The 24,855-nt window shown below is 46.1% G+C and overlaps 1 protein-coding gene across 8 annotated transcripts in view; it reads left to right on the top strand.

Annotated features, from left to right (window-relative positions):
* Window positions 1-24,855, top strand: part of ZNF704 (zinc finger protein 704) — a 140,761-nt gene that overhangs the window by 49,159 nt on the left and 66,747 nt on the right. Inside the window, exon 1 of one of the 8 annotated variants that reach the window (XM_019651962.1) lies at window positions 24,489-24,574. The exons of the other annotated variants lie outside the window; for them this stretch is intronic. Within the exon in view, the coding sequence (XP_019507507.1) occupies window positions 24,573-24,574 (2 nt within the window). The 5' untranslated portion in view covers window positions 24,489-24,572. Of the gene's footprint in view, window positions 1-24,488; window positions 24,575-24,855 lie in introns of those variants that run through there. 8 annotated transcript variants of the gene reach the window in all.

The raw sequence follows: 24,855 nt of genomic DNA, 5'->3' as shown, positions 1-24,855 counted from the left end.
CTGGCCCTCATATGTGGGATCCGAACCGGGGCCCTCTGGCATCCCAAGCGAGTTCTTAACCATCGCGCCACTCGGCCGGCCCCCCAAGCCAGCTCTTAACCATCGCACCACTCGGCCGGCCCTCAAATATTCTTAATACAATAGATTTTCCTGTGTCTTCCTTACCCTGTCCCTCCTCCTCTCATTATACTCGGTTGCTAAAGACCTTTTCTACTATTGTGTCTTAATGTTCCTTGTAAAATCTACTGCCCAGAACTGCTAAGGACACTCCATGTCATCTGATTGTTTCAGAGTACAATGGACATTTGTATGCATCTGGACATCATGATTGCATTAATGCAGCCAAAAATTATATTAAGTACTTCAGCAGCCCCACCTCACGAGCCTTGTAGAGGCTGAAGTTAAAAGCATCCTGGAGGCCTCTATCGTGGGGACCAGCCGCTCAGAATGTCTATCTGTCCTCCACCTTGTCCTTTTATAAACCAATCTCTTTAAATGTAAACTGCAGATGGCTACATTTGTCCTGGCTAAATTTCATCTTGCCTTTTGAGCCCACAGTTCCAGCTTGTTGAGATCTTATCAAACCTTGCTTCTGCCATGGATTTCTGTGACGTGTGTCTGGCTTGCGCATGTGACCCAGGTCGAAGAAGCTTATAAACAAATGTGCCCCAGCCTGGCGGACTCAGGGCCAGAGGGACAGACAGGAGACAGTGGTGACGATTGTCCAGCAGGAGAAGGCAACCTGCCTTCTATAACACAGTAGCAGTTCTCTGTTAGTTTGGGCAGGTCACAATGCCACGTTGTGAACGATATGGAAAGTCATTTGTTACCCATTGCATTTAACAAATTGAAGTTTCTGAGGGACTTAGACATCAGGGTAACTATCTCATCACCCCCGCCCACCTTCTCGCACGCTGACATTGTTCAACAGGACAAACGGGGGCAGAAGCAAACCAGTGGAAACCAGGCTTTCTCGTGCAGTGGAGCTGCCCACCACTGTTCCAGCACGATGGCCGCTGCTCTGTTTTTCAGTCCACGGCACGACGGACGACAGATCGTGTTCCCACGAATGGCACCCTTTCAGAAGTGTTGGTGGCCTACTGTGGTCTGCTGCCGGAGAAGAGGCTGCCAGCATGTTCTGATTTTCCTGGTACATCTGATGTGCCCCGGCTCCTCTCTCTCAGGTGGCTTCATGGCGTGCCACTGGCCCCCACAATCTCAGCTCTAGCATGTAAGGCAGCATTCTGCAAACGGCAGCCTGTGAAAGCCGGGGCTGGCACCAACCGGGCCCATGCACCAAATCTGCCTCACCACCTGTTTTCGTGCATTGTTCAATGGTTGAGGGGGAATTAAAAAAAAAAATTTTTTTTTAAAGAATAGTATTTCATGACACATGAAAATTATATGAAATTCAAATTTCAGTATGCATAATAAAACATGACTGGAACACAGCCACTGTCATTTGTTTGTCTGTTGTCAGGGGCTGTTTTTTTGTTCCACCAGAGAAGCATCAGTACTCGCGACAGAGACGTTATGGCCCACACGCCCTAAAATACTTCCTCCTTATAGGAAAGGTTCGCAGGCCCCAGTGTGAAAGGGTCACGTGCCTCAGGCTCCCCGGCATGCTTTTGAAACTGGATTCCCAAGCCCACCCGAGCCCACAAGAACCGGAAACTGGACATGGAGTCCAAGGACATGCATTTCAATCTCCTGTCATTCATACGTAACAAACACAAAGACAAAACTAATCATAATGAGCTCAGGAAATGGGAAAGGAAGAGACCCAGCCTGCTTTATCCGACCAGCTTACTGTCCTTGTACCCTAAGTGCCATGACTGTTTCTACACGCTGTGTAAATGTTATCTATCGGTTTCTGAGCACTTCTCCCCTTCAGCTCCCTTCCTAACGGTTCTGTGTTATTGGGGGGGCTGCTGAGTTCGTGTCCGAGAGCTGCCATAGCAACTTAGCACAGGTCGGGCCTCGCGGGAGCTTTGGTCCTCTCCAAAGGTCCTTTGAGATATTTGGTCCAAAATTCATTCATGAATTACAATTAAAAAAAAGTACATAAAATTTTAAGGACGTTCAGTGTTCGTACTATTTAATGAATGATGGACCAAAATGTCTCCATGGATTTGGAGAGGACCAAATATGACCAAATATGAAGAACGTTTTGATGTGGAACAAAATATCTCCATGGATGTTTTGGACAAGACCAGACATTTGCTAATCCAAATTAGGTGACTTGAAACAGCAGAAATTCAGAGGCCGTATGTCCAGAGTCCAGCAGGGCTTCCTCTGGGGTGGGGGTGGGGGGGGCAGGTGGGGGACCTCAAGGGAGAGTCCATTCTGGCATTCCTGGACTTGTGGCCCCGTCACTCCACCCTCTGCCTTCCTGGTCACGTTGCCTCCTTTATATCTCCCCTTCTGTCTGTGTCAAACCTCCCTCTGCCTTTCTCTTCCGAGGACACTTGTCATTGGAGTTAGGACGCACACAGATAATCCAAGGTGATCTCATCTCAAGATCCTTAACTTAATTGCATCTGCAAAGACCCTTTTCCAAATAAGGTCATGTTAGTAGTTTCCAGAGATTAGGACACGGATGTACCGTGTTTCCCCGAAAAGAAGACTGGGTCGTATATTAATTTTTGTTCCAAAAAAATGCATTTTATTCATTTATTCATGTACAAAAATCTACATTTATTCAAATACAGTCATGTCTGGCTGATGATCTTAACTGGGGCTTATTTTGGGGTAGGGCTTATATTACGAGCACCATGAAAATCATGCTCGGGCTTATTTTCTGGTTAGGTCTTACTTTCGGGAAAACACGGCACTTTTTGGGAGGCCGCCCTTTAACCCAGCACAGACGCCATTGTTGTCCTCTGGCCCCAGCGACCACTCAGTGTCCAACCCTGGGAGACTTTGTCCCTCACTCCCCGGTCCTACTGGTACCATTCTGATTCTGTTCTGTCCACAGGGATCCCTTACTGAGAGATTTATGAGGGTGCCCTATGCTTTGAAAAGTTTAGGAGACATTTCTGACCCTGGAGCTGGAGGCTTTCTGCAGCGCTGTTACCTGTGGTATGTCCATTCCTTGTCTCCTTCCCTTCCCGTCACACCGTGCTGATGGCCGCCACCCTGCTGCCTCTGCCCGCTCCCGGCAGACTGGCCCTTCCTCCGTCCTCGTCACCACGCACCCTGCCCTTGCGTCACCGAAGACTCACACAGCTTTCAAAGCCCATTGGAGGTCCTACCTCCCCGTGACCCACTGGAGGTGAATTTGTGAGCCTCCTGCACCTTTAACAGTGTCACCTTCTCCTACCTCATGTCTGGCTTACTGTCCTGATGTCTGTCCTTATCGCAGCTCTGGAAAGTAATCGTCCTCATGTCAGGGGCTGTGAGAGACAGGCTTCCACGGTGGTTCAGAACCGGGGCTGTGAGTCATCCTGCCCAGACAACTCCAGTCTTGCCCCGGCCATGTCTTCTTGGGCAGGTTACTTATTATCTCCTCCCGACAGCATTCTCCCCATAAATGGGTATAATGATAATATCCCCGTCTCCTTCCTGGGGTTGTGGGGAGGATCAGATGAGAGATTGCACGTAAAAGTACCTGGTTGTTATTATTGTTTTATCTCTAGTCCCAGATGGCTAACACAGGACTTCTATAAGTTGGTACTAATTAAACACTTGCAGAATTTAAATCATGAAATTCAAGCCTGAGACCAGAGTCATGGCCTGAGTGTTTCTGTGTGGACCCCCTAGGTATGACATATCTTTAGCCGGAACCAACATAAATAAACCAACTTTCAGTGTTTTGCTGGATGGGAGTATTGTTAGCAATTCTCTTGTAATATATATATATATATATATATTTTTTGATACTATGGTATTTCTTTTCGTAAAATGCATAGTTGATGGTTACAAGTGGTTTTCATGTCTTAGTGATTTCTGTTAGACAGCCTAGCTTGTAGCCAAACACTAAATAGCCTGAAGCAACCAAAGTGTAGAGACTTTCATTTTTTTTTTTTTTTTTTGTAGAGGGCAGTGTCACTGGCCCTCACATGTGGGATCCGAACCGGGGCCCTCTGGCATCCCAAGCCAGTTCTTAACCATCTCGCCACTTGGCCGGCCCGAGACTTTCATTTTGACAAAGTCCGCTGATAGGCGCCAAGTGCCTGGGACACAGACGGGAACCTCGGGCCTATAGCACTGCCGGGAACTAGCAATGTGTGGGCTGCTTTTCAGACTGTAGTGACGCTCGTCGGGGAGAGGGCCCTCGTGGCAACTCCCCCTAAAAATGGGCCTAGGAGAGTGTACTTGCTTCGTAATTCATGATCTAACCATCTCTGCTGTGGGACCGGGGGTTCCAGGCTGGGAACATTCTGGGTGGCTCCAGGGGGTGCCCAGCTCTGGCAGGCCCTGAGACGGGATGAGCTTAAATAGTGGGTGGTCTCCACACTTCTTCGCCCAGTTGGTGAACGTGGGTCTAAAGAGGATTTCAAACATGGTTTTGAAAGCACCGGTCCAGGTGTCGCGGTAGAAAGCAGTCAAGGAATGTGGGTGCAGCTGTGGATGAGAACCAGCGTTGAGCCACCATCAGAGGGGTGGCTGGAGTGATGGAGCTTGGCCACACGGTTGGGTTGCAATGCCAGGTCGACGTGCCCCATGCAGAGGCTGCTATTTTATAAAGGGGACACCTGACTGATCCGATACTGGGTCCTGGTGCCCCGCTGTCTGCTGTCTCTCTCAGGAGTTCGCTCTTTGGAAGTTCCGTGGAATTTTTCCCCACAAACCTATGTGAAGGGAGCTCTCAGAGATTGCTAAAATTTCTCCAGACAGACATAAAATCACCAGCGAAGGGGTTATGTTTGTTTATGAGTCACTGATTCGGGAGTTCAGTGTACGTTTTCCCCGTGGAAGCAAAGTTATCATGTCCACACCAAAGGATAACGTCTTAAAATTTTACCCAGTAATGTAGCCAAAATGTAATACATTGGCAATGGAAAATAGTCTTAAAAACACACTGTTTGTCAGTCTTTTGCCCCATCCTGCTATCCACAGGGAGTATCCTGCCACCTGGCAGGCAGCCCACCCCTCAAGGAAGCAGGGAAGTGTCCCCCGACAGGCGCTTTTTAGCTCTCCCCAACTGCTCTGCATAGGTCCGTTTGCAAAGCCTGCTGGCTGAAAGCTAAAGCTGCCTGGATTTTAGGGACATGTCAGATGTCAGGCTCCTTTAGGGTCACTAAGAATTCCACACATGATAAATCAATAAGGGAGGGCAGGATTATTCATGAAATCGCATTGGGATAAATTCTTGTCAACCCCTGTCCCCACCCCCGCCCCCGCGCCCAAAATAAACTTTTCCCTTCCTTTCCAAACAAACACTGAACTAAATTATATTGGATAGAAAGTAAAAAATATAAATAAATATTAAAAACGAAAACAGAATTCTAGTGAACGACCTTCTAAGCCTAGACTACACGGAACACATCACAAAGAAAATCAGGACTTTTCACTATATAAAAATTAAAACCTTATTACATTAAAAAAAAGAAGATGAAAAGACTGACGTAGGAAACAATTTGCACGTTAACATTTTATTCTTGTAAGGAATTCATTAAAATTAATTTTTAAAATCCCCCCAATCCCAGGACATGAATGGCAAAGGTCAACCACAGACCATTCACAAAAGAAAGAAAGCTAGTGAACAACTGCTCACTAAATTGTTGCAAATTAAACAATTGGTATTACCACCCTAGAAGCACTTGAGAAAACCAATAACAGACTTGCTGGACAGGGTGCTGGCAGGACCCTGTCTCACACAATGCTGGTGGCGTTATAAAGCAATACACAGTTGTGTTGGGGAGTAAGTTAGCCGTTCTTATTATGAGGCATAAAAATCACCATCCCATCGATTTAGTAGTTCTGTTTCACGGGCTCTAGCTTATGTCAATAATCCAAAATAGTGGGTAGGGTGAAAACTATGTGCCAACACATATTATTATTTATCAAAGTGAAACATAGCGAGTGAGTTCAATGTTTAGCAGTAATGGACTATTTAGGGAATGATGGTATCATGCCCAAAGGGACATTGTGCAGCAATTATTAAAAATAAGGATTATGGCAATTGCATGAAAAACAATGATTTTGAAAGCTGAAGTTTCAGAAGGTTGAAAAATTACACACATAATACAGATGATATTTTTTGAAGTCAACTTTATGAGCTCCTCTTGATCATTAAGCTAAATATTCATCCTTTTACCAAAGTTTTTACCCTCTATATCCTTTTTTCCCCTTCAAGGGAGAAAAATAATTCTGTGAAGTCTCCTGTGGTAAAGCAGCATTTATCTATGTGTTAGACGCAATTTTCGTCACTTCCATTCACTCTAGAATTGTCCAGAAAGATAAATATTCAAACAACTGTATCTTACTGTGGTTCATGCTGTATAATTTTCTCATTTTTCCCCACCCTATTGTTTTTGCCCCACTCCAAGTAAATCAAGGAGCAGACTGAGGGAATATATTGTCAGAGAACGATGTATTTGGGTAGTCAAGTAAGTGATGGTTGTTATTCAGACATGTTACCTATTGTAGATTTGGCTCCATCTGTGTACAGCTGAGTATTATCTGTGCCGATCTACTCTGCAGACACTGGAAAACAACTTGTTGAAAATTATTTTATAATTTCTTTTACCTTCAAGCAGTTAGCTCTTCAAGAAAAAAAAAAAGGAAGCCCTGATGTGTATCATTTGCTGATTTCTCTGCTGTAAATACTGCTACTTGGCCGATGTCAATCAATGTGACATCGCTGGACGTGGAGCCAGGAGAGGTGTCACCAGCCGCTCCAGGAGCCAGTGTGAGCACTGCTGTGCCCAGCTGGCTGGGACCAGTGGACAGTGTACAATGCGAAGGGCCCTTTTCCAATCTCAGCGTCGTGCAGTCCAGTTAAAATTACAAAGAAAACTGGACCTGGGTATATCGCCGAGTCCCTTTCACGTGTATTGTTAAAGATGTTATATTGCTCTCAGAGATCTGGTGAGAATCAGTAAATGGTTGTTGGCTCAAAGCAAACCCATCACTTCCATCTAGAAAAGAAAAAGAAAAAGAAAAAAGAACATGGCTTATTGTTTGTGAATACGGACCTTTTTGTGATGGATAAGACATTCACGGGAGAGCTAGGAAAGGCATGAGGTACAGTGATTTGATGATGTCCAGCTCCTGGAGGAAGCAGGCCAATTTTTCGGGCTTAGCCCTTGATTTCCTCCTGGGGGTGATTCCTTATTGGAGATGGATGTGGAGGGATGTGCCGTAGAAAGCTGGATGTTTGTAAGGTGTCGGAAAGGGGGATCTCCAGTGGGCTTTGTGCGATGGGCTTGTTTCTCAGTGTTAGAACCTCACTCCTCACATCTGTCTGTGTGAATCACACTTCCCTCTGCTTGTTTTCAAGCCTGTTACATGTTTCTGAAAACTGTCTCAAGGATAATATTTTCTCCTCACTCTATCCTGCAGCTGCTACATAATCTACACTCAAAGCTGGTGTTGCAACACACTTACCCTTGGGCCACCACCTCTGCTCGCTTTGGTGTGGTTTATTTATTCCAAGGATATCTGTGCATTGGGGTTGCTATAGAGATTTCAAGTGAGCTAAGCTCTCCAAGAAAACCTCAGGAAAGCCAGGTGGGTACCTTCTGAAGCTCAAGGTGATTAGTAGACCCAGGTATTCTTTTTTTTATTATTATTATGTTTCCATTACAGTTAACTGACGATGTATCAGTTTCAGGTGTACAGCATAACGATTAGATATGTCTATACCTTATGACGTGATCACCCCAATTAATCTAGAACCCATCGGACAAAATACATAGTTATTACAATCGTATTGACTATATTCCCTATGCTGTACTTTATTCTTAAAATTTGTGCTGTAAGCAAAGGAACTCCTAGGAAAAGTGGTGTCATGCCTCTGCTTGAGAGATAATTTTGAAAGCAGCCAAAAAGCTGAGTAGAGGTGTGGGAGGGTTTCTTTGTAAACATGGTTATAAAAGAACACTGTGCAAACAATACAATGGTAAGTCTACTAACCTTTTTCAAAAATTGTTAAATGAAATTAATACTTACTATTTTTCGTATATGCAGTAACTGTGCCAATAAACTCTTGCTTAGGGAATGTGGTCCTATTTCACTAATGCTGTGCTAGCTTTGACCTGGCCCTTCGTGGGTGCTCAGTAAATGGTAGTTGTTTTGTTTTGTTTTGTTTTATGATTCTAACCAAGGGGATTAAAATCACAATTGGAATTTTTGGCCTCAAGTATTTAAAAGCATTGTAAAGGTTCACAAGGCAAAGAAATGGACCTTTTCACCTTGTTTTAGTTATCTACTTCATAACAAATTGCCACATGTTTATGTAACATAACACACGTTTATTACCTCCTCGTTTCTGGGGGTCGGGAATCTGGGCATAGCTTAGCTGGGCCCATGCTCAGGGCCTCTCCCCTGAGACTTCATTTCAGGGCTGGGCTGGGCAGACAGCTCCACTGGACCTCCGTTCGGGAGGGATCCTCCCTCCAGCTCACTTCTGCGGTTGTTGGCAGGATTCACTTGCCTTTGGTTATTGGACTGAGGGCCTCAGTTCCTAGCTGGCTGCCGTCCAGAGGGAGCCATCCAGCCCTTCCAAGTGAGCCTCCCCAAATGGCAGCTTGTTTCGTCAAAGGCAGCAAGACGCAAGGCTGCTAGCAAGAGGGAAGTCGCAGTCTTGTGTAGGCGAGTCACGGAGGTGACAGCCCATCCCTTCTGCCATATTCTGTCGGTTACAAGCAAGTCACAGGTCCTGCCCACATGTATGGGGAGGGTATTCCACAAGGGTGTGAACAGGAGGATGGGAAGGTCACTGGGGCCGTCTTGGAGTCTGTCTGTTATACCAAAATGTTGACTTACGTAGGACTCACTCAGTGTAACGCTGGTGTGTAGGAAGGAGTGAGATAGTTAGCTTGTGGAAAAACAGCTCTTAGTGAGAAACCAAAAAAAAAAAAAAAAAGCCCTGAAACGAAAGCCCGGGCTTGGATCTGGGGTTGCTCTAGCGTCCATCAAAAGCGCATGAAGCTAAACGTTCTGTTAACTGCTCAGTACCCTCAGTCCCTAATTATGAAAGGCTCTGGTACTTGTCTTTGTTCCCCCAGCATGCCTTGCTTGGTGGTAACTCATAATAGGTGCCAAGTGCTGAACGAATGAATGTTTTTTAAAACAGTGTTTCCATGTGGAGGAGGCAGCCTGCTTACCAGTTCAGGGGGTGAACTTTGGAGCCAGAAAAACTGGGATCACATCCTTGCTCTGCCATTTACTAGCTGTGTGAACCTTGGGCAAGCTCCTCCAATGCTCCCAGCCGCAGTTTCTTCATCTGTGAAATGGGGACAATCATATGATATTTTATTGCATCCAGGGGCACCCTGGATTTTAGAATACAGCATGTTACGTGTAACTCATACAGAAAAAGTGCTGCAAATTAAACTATAATATAACCTGATTCACTCTTAAGATGTACCTTGATTTCAAATGTATAATATGTGCCTTAGAATTGAGGTATTTCTGCCTACTTTATATGGTTTTTATAAAGTTTAAATGAGATAGCATACATAAAACACTTAGCAAACAGTACCTTTCATACAGTCAGAGCCTAATAAATGTTAGCTATTTTATTATCATTAGCAGTTACGGTCACCTTGCAAATCCTAAAACAAATCATTGTGTTTTGCTTTCTCTTTTATTATACAACAATATCTGACATTGACTTGCAGAACAGATCCACAAAGCCCGCATTGATTTCTGCAAATCAGGAATGAGATATTAGCAAAACGGTTGTCTCAGACCCCTGATCCCATCCCGAAAGCTGAAGAAGTGTGACACTTGACAAAGACCTTTTGGTGGGAAGTGTGCTCCTCATGTTTCATCTCTTAAATGAAGGTAGATGAAGGCTCAAATTCAGCTCAGGAACGCCACGGGTTGAGAGCCAGCTTTGAAAGCAGCTCCACTGTGCTCACTGCCCCTGTGGTACCTGGTGATTTGGGGGCTCGCGGGGCCGCTGCCCCACAGTGAGGGAATGACAGTGGAGATCACTGGAAGCGATGGGATGGTGATACCAGATGCTCTAAAGGCACAGCGCTGAGCCGGTATCAGAGAAGGACAATGTGACAGAGAGGGTGTCTGCTAAATTGGCTGCAGCTGTCAGAGGCAAAGCACAGTGGACTTCAAGTAACCAAAGGGCAGCTGGCCAGCCTTTGCCTCCTCGGACACCTTGAAAGGCATCCAAACACTTGTCCCATCATGCTCCTTGGCCCACGATTCTCGCTCTTTCATTGCCTGTGTGTCTCGCTGGCCTCTAAGCTCTGAGGGGGCAGTGTCTGTGTCTGCCCTGCCCCCCGTTACGTCTGCCGTGATGAGTACTCAGAAGGTTCTAGAATCTCCACTAGCTGAATGACTGAATACTGTTTAACCTTAGGCATGGAAGTGAATTATGTAAAATGATACCAAACTTGATCAAACTTTAAGTAATATAAATACATTTGAATCTGAATAGAAATGATTATTCAACACGTGTTTGTCAAAATTATGCTTGATGGTCTACCATTAAGAAGGCACGTTTTTTAGCTTAAACCGGGTACCTGGGTGATAGGTATAGCGACAACTCGAGGAGCAACAGAGAAAGTGTTAACACACCACGTCCCCCTCAGTTTGACTCCAGACCACGGGTCACTATGTGAACCCCTTTATTCTCTAGTGACCTTGACAGCCGTGTGACAGTGGGCGGTCACTTGGACCTGTGGTCTCCAACGCCTCATCTGTAAAATAGAAATGATGACCGTACTTCCTCATGGGGCTGCTGTGAGGATAAGAGGAAGCTGTCTCTTTAAAACTCCTAATATGATTCCTGGTGCCCAGTAAGCAGTAGGCGAATGGCAAATAGTGTTGTCAGCAAAGTGAAAACCCGGGTGTTTTTCTATCTGTGTGCAAAGGGACTTTGGTTGTTCTCAGGGGAGCAAGACTGTATGGGGCTGTGACTGTTTTTGTCCTGGTACCCAAACGACTTGGGTTTCAGATGCAGAAAACACGTTCCTTGAGGGGTCCCAGCTGATAATTCATCTACATTTTCTCTGCTGACAGACTCCGTAGGTCTTCGTGTCCCTCAGGCCCAGCGGACTTTCTGCCCTGACCCTGAACCACCGAAACCCCGCGTGTGCAGCCCTGGGGGACAGCTAACCGGCTCCCTGACCCTGGGGAGTCACGTACTGTATCAGAGCCGGCGCTTGTGGTCGCTCCCCCGATGGAATGCTGAGGGTGTGAGTGGCCTACAGACCATGAATTGGAAATGTGTTCTGCTAGACCAGGGGGACGGCAGCCCCCGCGCCCCGGGACACCCACTTCCTGGAACAAGCACATGCCACTCGGGGCACTGTGGTTCGTGCATTTCTTTCTTTCCTGGGACACTTCATGTCCAGGACTGAGGAGAGGCCAGTCACATGAAGCAATGGTTCTCAGGCCTGGCTGCACACCGGGACTGGGTAGCAGTGCAGATGCCTGGGTCTGCCTGGAACCACGGAGGCCTGACTCTTTGGGGTTGGAACTGGGGGGGCATTTGGTGCTGAGAACCATGTGTTTCCTCTCAGCGGCCATGTCTGGTTTTCTTAGCTGGACCCTTTCTGTTTTGTGTTTCCTGAAGTGTTTTATTTGCATCGGGTTTCAGTATAGCTGTTAGGAGACAGTATGGAAGTTGACGGGACATGAATCTTAAGCTGTGGTGGGGTGAGGGCGCCATGTAGGGACTTACCTCTTGGTACCAGGATCTGCGAGGGGCTTTTACACAATCATCTTCTGCTATTATTCTTAACTGTTTACTACTTTCCTGGAATGGTCAGGTCAGGCTCAGTTTGCCGTGGTAACAAGCAACCCCCAAATCTCACTGGATTTAAAATTTAAAGGACAAAGGTTTATTTCTGGCTTACAGCTTTATGTCCAATTCTAGGACGTTGACCTGAAAGAAATGTTGAGATGATCTCAGTAACCAGGACTGTAGGGATAAAACCCTGGAAGAAGCGAGCCAAGAGGGACTCTTTGGGTCTGGAAGCCGGTGGGAGAGGCTCGGTCTGCTCCTTGCTGATACACACGGCACCCCAGGGTTGGAACTAGCATGAGTGACACTTGCAGCTGCTGCTCAGGGTGTCTGCATCAGGGTCTCTGTCCTTGTCACTTCTCTTCCTGGTGAAGAACCTGATATTCCCAAATGTCAGGCGTCACTGTGGCAGGCAGCAAAGCCCAATGCCAGGGGAGTGCGCCTCACTGGGTCCGCTTCGGATGAGGGGGAGGCCTGCAGATTCAACATCACATGTGCTCTTCCCAAGCTCTGTAGTAAGCATTTTCCCAAGGGTACCCCCTTTGTGGGGGGTCCACAACCCCAGCGTGCATGGCATCACCTTTAACCTTCCAGAACTTTCTGGCCTTCCCATAGACATTTGCTTCCCTGCTTCCTTCTTGACAAAGCATCTTTGTAGACAGTGGGACACATTTCACTTAGTAGAATCAGAATCGTGAGGGAAAAAGCGTTCTCCAGAGCTGCATCCGGCGCTGACACTTTTGGATAAGGAGTGATGTTTGACACAGACATGCATCTGCGGGGTAGGACACATTTCACATTTGTTGTTTGGGTTCAGCCCTGGAACCCAACGCATTTTTCTTGTCCCTTCCCTCCCCTACCCCCCCCCTTTTTTTTTTTTTTTGTCTGAGTGGCAGAAAGCCCAGAAATAGACGCTTGCATGCCAAGAGAGGGCTCTAAATATAGTGCTGGGTGGGCAGGAAGATTGTTTGCCACCCTCCAGAGGGAAGGGCGCACTGGGCTCTGCCCGCCTCAGCCGCAGGCTCTCCCAGCTGGAAGAGACAGAAGTGGGAGGCCCAGAGCTTGGCTTCGCGTGCTCCGGTATCCAGCCAAGATCTGTAGATCAGTCACTACCTGGCTGGCTGTTTTCACTCTTCAGGAGGTAGGAATGCAAGGAAACACATAACAATGGCCCGCCTAGAGACTGGGAAGAAAGCCTGTGCTGCCTTGTTTAACCACAGACGGTTTATAAGAGGCACAAAAAGCACTGTTTTGCCTCTTGCTTGGAAATACAGGAGCGTTTGCTGGCTACTGTCTACCTGCCGGCTTGGGAAGCCGATTACTTTTTCCATATTCACCAGGGCACCTTTTATCTTTTCTGCCTGCTTTCTCATGATACAACCGAAAGGAAAGAAAGCAAGCGGGATTAGTAGACCAGCGTGAAAACGCTACCTTTAAAAGCTTTGTTGCTCTGTTCCCCGCCCCCCCCCCCCCCCCCCCCGCAAAACGCAGAGAGCAGACCAGCACCTGAAATGCTGAGCTCAGAAACGCCTCCCAATTTCTTGCTCTCAAGCAGTTAAATAAAATCTACTCTGAAACCTCAGCTTATAAATCAGTTGCCCCAAGGGGATGGCGAGAACTGGTTTCATGATCGTGTGGGTCCAGTTCCTTGGTATAGGTTTACTTTATCTCACTTTGTTTTGTTTTGCTTGGCAGTGGATGGAAAGTGACAGCCTTGCAGATAAATGTTGGTTTGGATTTTTATGGCAAAAGCCTAAGGGGACACTGGAAGGTAGCCAGTGCCTGTTGATAATGAAATCTATGTTGAATGGATTCACATTGATCAATTAATGTCAGCATGCGCTTGGATCTGAAACCCAGTGCCGCTTAACCAGAGACCATTAATTCAATGATAAAAAGGCAGTGGGAAGATCTCAGGTCGGGAGAACCCTGGCTGACCGGGTAGCTCTCCACTAAAAGGAGAACAAAGCAGGGACCCCACGGTGACCCACTTGGTCACCCAGGACTGTGATGCCAAAGGACCACACGTTAGCATTGAGCAACCTCACGAGAATCCTCGTGTGCACTTTCAGATTCCATCAACTGGGAAAACCCAAGGGAGAGAGCATGACCAATCCCTCGATAAGGTTTTTGCATTAATTTTTATTTTACTCATTATAATATCTTCCATGCGTATTTGGAAATAGTACATCTGTGGGAGACAGAGGGCGGCCCCCGAAACGGCACTTGCCTCATTATCAGCCAGTAGAGTTTCCACCGAGAATTGAACATTCCGTCAATGGACAATTGTTGGGGTCCATGCTGACTAACAAAGACCTTCGGGACCCACCGGTGGAAAACCAAGGTGCTGCCTATTTCCGGGCCTCTCTGTAGACAGAGACCAGGAGAGAAGCCTCTGGCTGCCCCCGGAGGCACCCTGGGGTCAGGGCAGGACGCCTCGGCCGTGAGAAGAGTCCTGCCTGCTGCCCACTCAGCTCTGCAGTTATCGTTCCTGGCATTGCCGGCTGAAGTTTAAAAAAACGTCCTCCGCTTTGCCACGCGCAAATGTGTCCAGATGTTAAGGTTCCGGGGGCTAAAAAAAGGAGCAATCCTTTTCTCGTTAATGTTCTTCTGTTACAACAAAGTTAGGAATCTGTGTGGCAAGAAGAAACGTTTTTCCCATGCAGAATTTACGAGAGCTGGTAGTGCGTCGCCGTTTTTTATTTTTCCTAAGTTGATGTTCAGGCCAAAAGATCTGTCTTGGAATAACCGCTCCAATAAGACGTCCTCAGAGACGTCACTCACCTGAGAGCCGTGCTGTCTGTCCAGCGCAGTTGCCAGCAGTGCGTGTGGTGCCCAGCATTTCGGATGAGGCTGGTTAGCACCGGACACGTGTTCTCAGGTTAAAAGCCACAGGGGGGTTGGAACATATCTCACTAATACTGTTTATGTTGTTTACATATTGAAATGACGATCTTTTTCCCATGTTGTGCTAAATAAAATGCATTATTCAAATTAGCATTTTCTTTCCTTTTTTTTTTTCTCTTTTGTAATGTGGCTACCAGAATGACACATTGCCCTGTCTGGACAGTGCTGCCTTAGACTATGAGATCCCACGCCTCTGAGTCACCGAGAATAACAAATAATTCCCGGCCCCCAATCCCACACCGGTTGGTACCCATTGCCTTTTCCAGGAGTAAATTGGGTTGACCCGCGTGGCCCTGAGGGGTCACTTCCGATGCCAACCGTCGTCAGTGTTGCAGATGCCGGGGAGGTTGTGTGAAGGAATATGAGGCCGTACCTTGGCCGAGTGGGAGACAGGGCCCCGGAATCCTGGCCTGAACTTGCTTGTCCTCCCAGGAGTTCTCGTTTGGCTTACAGGACCGTGGAGTAGACGCTTCCAGGGCACTGGAGTAAATCCAAGCCAAAGTTAAGGTGGTTGTGTTAGAACGAACACCTCTAAGGAGTTGTCACAGTGCAGGTGAGGGAGCAGTCAAGGCCGAATTCAGCTAAAAAGTCACCTGCGTTAGAGAGAGAAGGGAGGAGGGTGCAGGGCCCATCCCTGGATCGGCTACTGTCACCACGGGGTAGGGTCATAGGTGCCCAGCTGTTGCTGCTCTCACGGGCACAATTTTCCTGAGAACATTCCGGGGGTGCCCAAAAAATGGATACGCATTTTAAGAGATGTTAACACTTTGGTCAACGTTGCTCGAGCAGCAGCTCGCCATCCTCAGAAGTGTCTGGACGCTGATGGGAACCACTTTGAGCACCTCTTGTAGTGGCAGAAATGAAACGTCACTTGTAGGCATCTTCTGTTATCGGTATATATTGAGTATTACAATTAATACAGGTTTTTCCTTTCTTAAAATGTGTATACATTTTTTTTGTGGGGAGGGGGCACCCTCTGTATTTACTGTATTCTGACTACACGTTGATTAAATGCTCATTGTGGGCCAGGCAACTAGGTATTTTTTGTGCCTTAAAAGATCACATTAGAAAGTATAGTCCCTGACCTCAAAGAGAGGGTAATGTACTCGGGGATAAAGGCTGTGTCATCTGCAGAGAGTTCAAATCGAATGCTTCTTAGGACGTGCATAGGGACATCCTTTTGCACACACACCTCGCTCCCTGGGAGATGCCCCTGGGTGACCTTCCCACAGAACCTGTGTTTCGTAAGAGCAAGGATTTGGGGCCTGTTTGTTCACTGCAGAGTCCCCAGAGCCAGAAGCGATGCCTGGGACAGTTAGGTGCTGAGTAAATATTTATGAGAAGAACCGTGGTCTGGATGGACACCCCCTTGCTCTCCATAAAGGGGGCCCAACATGGCTCCTGGGGGCCTAGACATTGCAGAAGACACCTTCACGCTGGTCAACTCGCTCCCTCCTTTTCTGTCCTTAACTTCCTCCCACAAGTTGGTGTCTTTTCTGAGTCCAAGCCACGACCTCCTGCTCCAGTCAGCCTTTCTCTTTCCAAGACTTTCTTCTGCTGTTTCCGCCTCCCACCCCAAACCAAGTTGCTTTTGCTTCTGCTGTCTCCTGCAGTCATTGTCCTTTCATTCCTCTGCCGCTTCCACTCATCTAAGGTGGGGGTTTACGCGTATATAGTGGTTTCCAAAAGAGAAGGATGTCGCTGGTGCCTTGGTTTGGGTCCAAGGCTGTGAGGGGACCTCGTGAGACCCTCAGGGCAGAGTCAGAACTCTAAGGTCAGAAGTCCAGTTGCCAACGAGTATTGGGCAGTGAGGCCAGGGCTGGCAGGACTGGACGATGGATGGCCTTGACCCAGCTGCCCTGGGCACCTTCTGTCGTTGGCCAGCTTGGCCTTTCCAAGGAGTAAAAAAAAAACAACTCAGTTCCTTCATATTTCGTCATCCACACTTTCCCTGTCCCCAGGAGAGAGCTCTTGAGTGTCTCCCGGTTGGGGAGAGGATGCCATTGGATTTTTGCTTGGGACTCACTTTTATTGGCTATATCACTGATTTCGTTTCTGGGCACATACTGGCCATTGTTTTTGGAAAGGGCGTCTCTATGCCACAGCTTCTCTTTTCTAGCAATCTGGGAGACATCTGCAGCATTGGCTCTAGCACAGATGTTTCTGAAGGCAGATTGTAACATTCGCACGACTCCTTGCCATTTCATAGGAGTGTCCCTCTGTTTAGCAACACGGCCACCTCCCCAGAGGAAAACGAAGCCCTTGAAACGTTGTTTTCCACAATCGACTTACATGGTTCAAGGTTCATGCGTTGGAAATGGATTTCTTCACAATTGCTGATGCAATCGTGGAGGCCTTCAGTCAGCCTGCGTGCACCCCGTGGGGGGAGGGTGTGCTGACCACAGCCCGTGCTTCTCTGGTAAAACCCTTCATCCACGTCCATGGCAATGCCACTGTGTTTGGAAAGAGTAATTTTCTAAGCCCTTGTCCCCAGCCCTACGTCCGACTTACGGTTTTTTTGTTGTTGTTTTTTTTTTCCCCAGAGGTTTGTGTAGCATATAAAACAAAGCAGCAAATACAGATGGCAAGTTTTCCAGCAGAGTGAGTGTTTTTTGCACCACTTTATAGTTCTGGTTATTTATGCCATAAACCGTACGTAAGTCCTGTAAACAGCCTTTCAATTACATTGGAAAGAATTATTTAAAGGCTCAGTGGGTTTCAGAACAGCTAGACGTTGGTTGTTCCGAAGGCTGTCTCATGCGTGCAGGCTGGAGAACGACACCACAGAATGCAAATAGAGCAATCCCAGAAACTGGACTGCAAGTCCCAATTGGCCCCGTGTGAGTAAGAACAATTTATTCAGTGACCCAGTTCCTTCAGGCAGAAAGCTGGAAGTGCTGGGACCTCAGAGACAGACGTGGAAAGCCCAGATGAAGCATGTGTGTCTGTCATAGAGTATAAACTGGATTTGGGTCTACCCACCAACTTTCCATTTTAATACTGTTGCCCTTAAAATGGCAGTAGGACTGCTTTACACCATAAAGGACTTGATGGACTGAGGAGTGCTTTCAGACTCTATTCTCATCTCATCTTCCTAATATGGGGAATGTGTGAGCACAGTTTTGCTGGCTTTACTCTGCAGATTGCATTGAATGCTCCTCCTCCTGGAAGCCTTCCCTGACGGCCTCCTGCCGCGAGTCTCCTTGCCACACCAAGCACTGGGGTCAGAGCCCCCACAGCACTGAGCCCCTGCCCCCTCACAGCACCTGCCACTCTCTGCTGAATTTGCCTTCATTGGGCATGTAAAGAACTTGAATGCACGGGTTCTATCTTGTTGGCGCTTGTGCTCCTCAACCCTATATAATACCCAGCATGTCAGAGGGGCTGAATTGAATGATGGAGGTGGAAACTGAGGTTCAGAAAACTGAACCGTCTTGCCCAAGCCAAGAGTAAAGACTTGGACCATCCTATTCAAGCTGATACCCCCGACACCTAGAAGAGTGTCTGGCACAGATCAGGCGCTTAAACAGTTTGAATGAATTAGCATAGTAGGTGGATAGTGGAGCCAGGACATCATAAACTCAAATCTGCTCTGTGCAGACCCTGTACTCTTTATATTAACATCCAAAAACTTGAAAGGAGGTCGAAAATATTTTTCAGCAAGCTCCTACCACGTGCTCTCTGTGGGAGCCACTGTCACATACATGATCTCATTAATCTCCATGACAGTCCTGGGAACATTCTTGTAGGTTACATTTCTCTTGGGTAAATACCAAGAAGTGTAGAGTAGATATTTGTTTAATTTTATAAGAAACTGTCAAACAGTTCTCCAAAGAGATTGTACCGTTTCGCAATCCTCGCAGCAGTCCTGAGAAAGTCTGAGTTATACTCGGAAATTAAATCTCCTTTCCCTGGACAGAAATATATTTAATCAGCTAAGAGTGCTTGAGATGATTTTGATGTTTTCCTTATCTTTGCAAAGGGCCTGCTTTTCCTGTCGTGTACACTCTGTCTGTTTTAGACTCCGCTTGGCTCCCAGCTCCGAGCGCCTGTGCCACTTCATTTTGAAGTGCAGGGTTTTATCAGCTGTAACTTGATATGGGGGATCTAGCCGTGCTTGTGTATGTGAACTGGTGTTCTAGGATTAGGGAAGCACTTCCAAAATTATAGCAAGAGGAACTGTAGGGTAATTTTATATTGAATACATTTGGCAGGCAATACTGTATAAGCTTAAGGTGTACTCTGATACATGTGTGTATCGAAGTTAAGCATCTCAGGTTTAAGCATGTTACTTTGATACATTTATATATTATCAGTGCTGATGTAGCACTATTTATCACATTACATTGTTATAATACACTATTACTGTCTATATTCATTATACTGTGCTCTAGAGCTCCATGGCTTATTTGCTACTTGTTCCAAGTTTGTACCCTGCAAAGTAATTTTTTTAATGGACACATGTATTGGAGTCCCTCCTGTTTGATATATACATGCTTTCTAGCAAAATAGATGACAAATTATATAGAGTATTTATTATAAGTTTAAGACATCTCCTTTATTTAAAACTTTGGTTAAGGTGGGCGGCTGATAATTTCAGATACTGGACATGGTCCACCAAGTGTTACTTCTCCTGGAAAATGTCATACCCACCTGTTGTTAAATTTTCCTTTGCGGGGCTGCCGGTTAGCTCAGTTGGTTAGAGCTCAGTGCTCATAACACCAAGGTTGCCAGTTCAATCCCTGCATGGGCCACTGAGATGCACCCTCCACAACTAGATTGAAACAACTACTTGACTTTAAGCTGATGGATCCTGGAAAAACACACTGTTTCCAAATAATAAAAAATTTAAAAACATAAAAAATAAAATTTCCTTTGGAGCATTTTTCTGGAATTTAGCTGCAAAATTGCCATGGTCCTATCAACCAAAATGAAGGAATTTTTCTCTGTGCTCAGGGGGTTCCTTAAACTGAAATTTCTCTTTTTATCTTGATTATCTTTAAAGCTTAATGCATAAGATAATAGTATTGCAAAAGTAGGGGCTGCCACCAAAAATATTCTGAAACACTTCTTTCAAATCCCACGGGGGCTCAAAAAGAAGTAAAATTATTTAGTTCCTTAATCATGAATTTGGGAACTTCAAATATTTTATGTCAAGTATATTGCGATGATACCTATACTTAATCTCCATTATAGAACAATTAAGGGAAAAACAAGTGGAATGCTACATGATGTGGTGGGAATGGGAGAGATGGGCCTCCTGTTTCACTGTTTATCCTCTAGTTTAAATAAACTATGTAAGTAGCTCTTTGAACATTTCATACTGGTTAGTTCACATGTGTCTTCCCATTAACTTTAGCCGCTCCAACGGTAAAAGGGGCTGTCCGTGAGTTCAGCACGCTATTTTAAGCAAAGTTCGCCCCTCCCCTGGCTGTGTGCATCCATAAGCATATTGGTGCCCGTTAATGCACTTATGGGTTGTGATAAAAATGTCATGCACTGAATCGCAGGCAGATTAGATCATGACAAATGTAGCAGGGCTGACAAGCAGATTTCTGAATGGATATTTGAAATTTTCCGTGATCCGAAAGTCTCTGATCTCTTTACTCTCAGAAGTGATTATACGCTGCAGTGGGTGGGGGGTGGGGGGGGAGACACTGTAGTTAATGATGTGAGTAGCAGCTTGTGACACATTGGCTTGTGTTCCCTCATGATTGCTTTACTTTCATGCAGTTACCTTGGGGAGATGCATTAACTCTTGCACGGCCCCAGAATGTAATTCAATGAAGGGCTACTTCAGTGTTCTAGAATAGAGCAATCCAAAAAAATTGTATTGTGAGACACATATGTATTTTTTTATTAGTTTCAGGCGTACAAAACAGTGAAATAGTTAGACATTTACGCCCCTCACAAAGTGATAGCCTCCCCAAATCTACTGCCCCTCTGACATCGTCCATAGCTGTTACAATTCCATTGACTCTATTCCCCATGCTGTGTTCCACACCCTGTGACTATATATATACTAAATTATAGTTGACATTCAGTATGATTCAGCTTCAGCTTCAGGTGTACAGTGCATGGTCAGGCACCTACACCGTCCATGACGTGCTCTCCTTAACAAGACAAGTGTCCATCTGACACCCTACAAAATCTTTACAACATTATTGATTATATTCTTCAAACTATCTTTCATATCCCTGTGGCAATCATGTGGTTACCAATTTGTACTTTCTAATCTCCTCACCTTCTCCCCCATTCCCATCCCTCTCCCATCTAGCAACCCTCAGTTTTTTCTCAATGTCTCTGAGGCTGTTTCTGATTAGTTTGCTCATTTATTCTGTTCTTTAGATTCCACATATAAGTGAGACCATATGGTATGTGTCTTTCTCCGACTGACTTATTTCACGTAACATAATGTTCTCTAGGTCCATTCATATCGTTGCAAATGGTAAGATTTCACTCTTCTTTATGGCCAAGTAATGCCCCATCGGTAGATGACTGGATTAAGAAACTGTGGTACATTTACACAATGGAGTATTACTCAGACACATATGTGTTTTAAGTTTTCTAGGAGCCACATTTTGAAAAGTGAATGGAAGCAGGTAAAGTTAACTTTAATTATATATTTTATCTCACCCATGTCCAAAATATTATCATCTCAACATGTAACCTGTTTTGTAATCAATATTATTAGCATGTTGACCATATCCAAAGCTAGCCCTTACCTTTATGCTGTTTCTGTTTGTCCATCTACACAGCAAATAGGACAAGGTCAGCAAGGTTGGGGCCAGAGGCTTAGGGGCCTTTATCTCCACAGGTTTGCTGCTCCTGCAGCCCAAGGAGAGAGGGTTCCAGTTAAACCCGTGTGTGGGACACCCACCTGAGCCACCTGGATAGCCACCATATAAAGAAGGGTTGCTTTATGCACTGGGAAACATCTGTTGCAAGAAAAACCACCAAAAAACAATGATTCGAACACTACTCACTGAAATAGCGTATGCTTATATAGCCTTCTTTGAAAGGAACAAAGCAATCTTTTAAGGAAAGGAGTTTATCAACCAGGCAGAGAAACCACAGGATAATTCTGTTGACCTCACGGCAGCGAAACAGGCTATTTGTGGACTGTAGTCCAAAGCACAGCTAATGTTTTCCTTGGTCAACGTACTGAGCTGGATTCTTTCTTTCCTGTTTATATTTTTTTTCTCCCTGTCAAGCCGACGTACCAAAGCAACATTTGCAGCAGGGGAGCCTAAGAGAGTTATCTGCTTAAGGCATCTAGGAAAAAACGAATTACCCATTTGTTTGAATATCCTTTATTTGACAAAAAGAAAACAAACAAACAAACAAAAAAGGTATTTTATACTGAAAACATGGAGCCATGAAATAGGGAACCTATAATTAACATAGAAGAGTTTGTCATCTTACCCCGTTGCAGAACCCAAGAAGGAAATATTCACCAGGAGCCAGGCCTCTACCAAAATGGATTTTGACCTTTCCTTAATTTTTCAAATTTATTTTATTTCTTTACTTGAGCTTTCTGTTTTGCCACCTGGGTAGTTCTCTGGCAAAGGAGTGAAGCCAGTGGCAGGTCCTGGGCTAAGCAGACTCATCAGGGTCCAGGGACACTCTGTTACTTACATGTGGACACGAGGCTGAATGTGTTTAAAAGGCATTTGTTGAGCGTCGATTTTGTGAGCGTCCGTTTAGAAGGTTACGAAGATCCTGCCCCTGTTACACCACCACCGATAACATGGAAGCTAGTGTAGAAGGTACTTCAAATGTGCATTTTAAACCATGTTCTCCAGGCATCACTCTCCCAGCGTCTCGAGGTGTTCACGAACTCGGAAGCTCTCCGAGCCCCACACGTTGAGGATGTTTGTGGAAGCTTCCTCACGTGAGCATGATCAATTATTAACTCCATTTTCAGCCCCTCTGCCCTCTTGGTAGATTGGGAGGTGGGGCTGCAAATTCCAAACTTCTAATCATGGGTGGGTCTTTCTGGTAACCAGCCCCCAGCCAGGAGCCATCCAGAGCCCACCCAGGGTCACGTCATTGGAACGAAAGATGCTCCTATTGCACAGAAAATTGCAAGGGATGTAGGAGCTCTGTGTCGGTAACCAAGCTTGGAGACCATATATTAGAAGAAAAGATGCCCCTGGCGCTCCGATCACTTAGGAAACTCCAGTTCTAGAAGCTCTGTGCCGGGAAGCAGGGGAGGAGAGCAGCCTGTGTCTTTTCTCATGTTTCACAGCAGGGTCTCCATCAATATTACCCTCGGCCTCTCTCCTTACAAGATGGGGGTCTAGTGAGGTCAGAGACCCGGGCATGACAATGTCCCAGCTTTGGTCGCCTGTGCTCTGCTCTCTTGGTGGAAACAGTCCTGCCTTCTGGGTCCTCCTGCGCTGTCATTGACCTCGGCTGTGGCAGAGCTGGGGCATGGCCCACAGTGGAGCATAGTGACAAACCCACAGTGTGGGCTTCAGCCAGAGTCGGGCTGGCTCTGCCAGCTGCTGCTGTCTGACGTGGGCAAATCTCCTTCTTCTCGGGGCCTCTGTTTCCTCGTCTGAAAATTGTGTACGTGGTGCGGGGAGGAGGTTATACCTACTTTGCAAGGTTGAAATGGGATTAAATTAGATAATATATGCAAAGCATTTAGCATGGTTCCTACTATACAGCAAGAGCTAAATAAATGATAATAATTATTACTATGATTTCATATTATTGCCATGGTGGGGTTTTTTTTTCTTTTTTTAATGTACCCTTGGGCTAAACGACTTTGAAGAAATAAAAACAGAGAGAATCTCTTGCCATTATAATTGGCCCCTGTTTTTGAAGAACGTTGGTTTCCTTCATAGTGTGATAAGGGCCTTAATCAGTGACTTATTCGCTGATAAGCTCTGTTTTTTCTGTCATGGGGGAGCTGATAGAATGCAAGCAATGTGCTGTGTTTCCCAGGACACCTTTGAATAAAATGCCATTTCCTCAGGAACAGCTAGAAATACCGATGCTAATTTTCCCTGTGCCCAGGAAAAGCAGGCTGGCTCCCGCTGCCGGCTGGGCGGGGGGACTATGATGTCATCCAGCTCTGACTGCCAGGGGATGAGCTCATGGGGCGGGGCTCGGGCTGCAGCTGTGCCAGTCCTCATTTGTAGCTGTGTGTCCTCCAAGCTCCCCTCTCCCTGCCACCCCCCATCACCCCCGGCCGCTGCGACGAACAACAGGCACTGCCTGATGAATGATTTAAAACCGAGGCAAAGTCCTGCGAAATGTAACGAGGCGTCGGAAGCCTCAGAAAAGGCACACTGTGCATTTCAGTTATTTTGTATTATTAAAAAATAAATAGACAGTTTGCAGAACTGCTGCTGTGGGTGAGAAGAGCCTTCTGCTGGGCTCTCCCTGCTTCTCGTCCTTTGTCTGAGAGTATCTTTCCTCCTTTCTGCCTCAAACAACAGCCTGATCTATGCCTGACCCGTGTGGACCTGAGCTGATCACAGGCCTGGCCCGGAGCCGCGTGGCTGGGACAAGGGAGGAACGTGTGAGCACTTTCCCACATTCTTTTCATGATAACCCGAATCGTGGGCATATTTGTATTCCTGCTCATCTGCCTGGCAGTGTAGGTAATGGATAAACAGGCGCCTTTAGGGTCGGGCAGCCTGAGCCTGGGCCCCAACGCGGGCACGTGTGCTCTCTCTAGGATGGCGAGAATTGCGTCACCTCTCCGAGCCTCCGTCTCTCCAATCAAGCCTAGATCAAAAGATGGTGGTCCACGGAGCGTGCTCAGTGAATGTGAGTGGTCCTTAATAAGATACACCTGCTCAAAGCCAGTCCCAGCGGGAGGGTGTATATACTCCATAGATGTAAATATGTATTTTTAACATAGGAATTAGGAGAATGTAAATATATTATCTAATATACTTTCAAGAAAATTATTCACTCATAGAAAAGACCTGTTTTGTGTTTTGCCTTTTATTATGGACATTTTTGAACATACACTGAGATAGAATCATACAGTGAACCCCCCCCCCCATGTACCCGTCACCTCACTTCAATAAGCATCAGTATTTTGG

The sequence above is a fragment of the Hipposideros armiger genome, unplaced genomic scaffold (genome assembly GCF_001890085.2).
Source record: "Hipposideros armiger isolate ML-2016 unplaced genomic scaffold, ASM189008v1 scaffold_170, whole genome shotgun sequence".
NCBI lineage: Eukaryota > Metazoa > Chordata > Mammalia > Chiroptera > Hipposideridae > Hipposideros > Hipposideros armiger.
The sequence above is the reverse complement of the archived record's forward strand: the minus strand, read 5'-3'. Positions and strand labels throughout refer to the sequence as shown.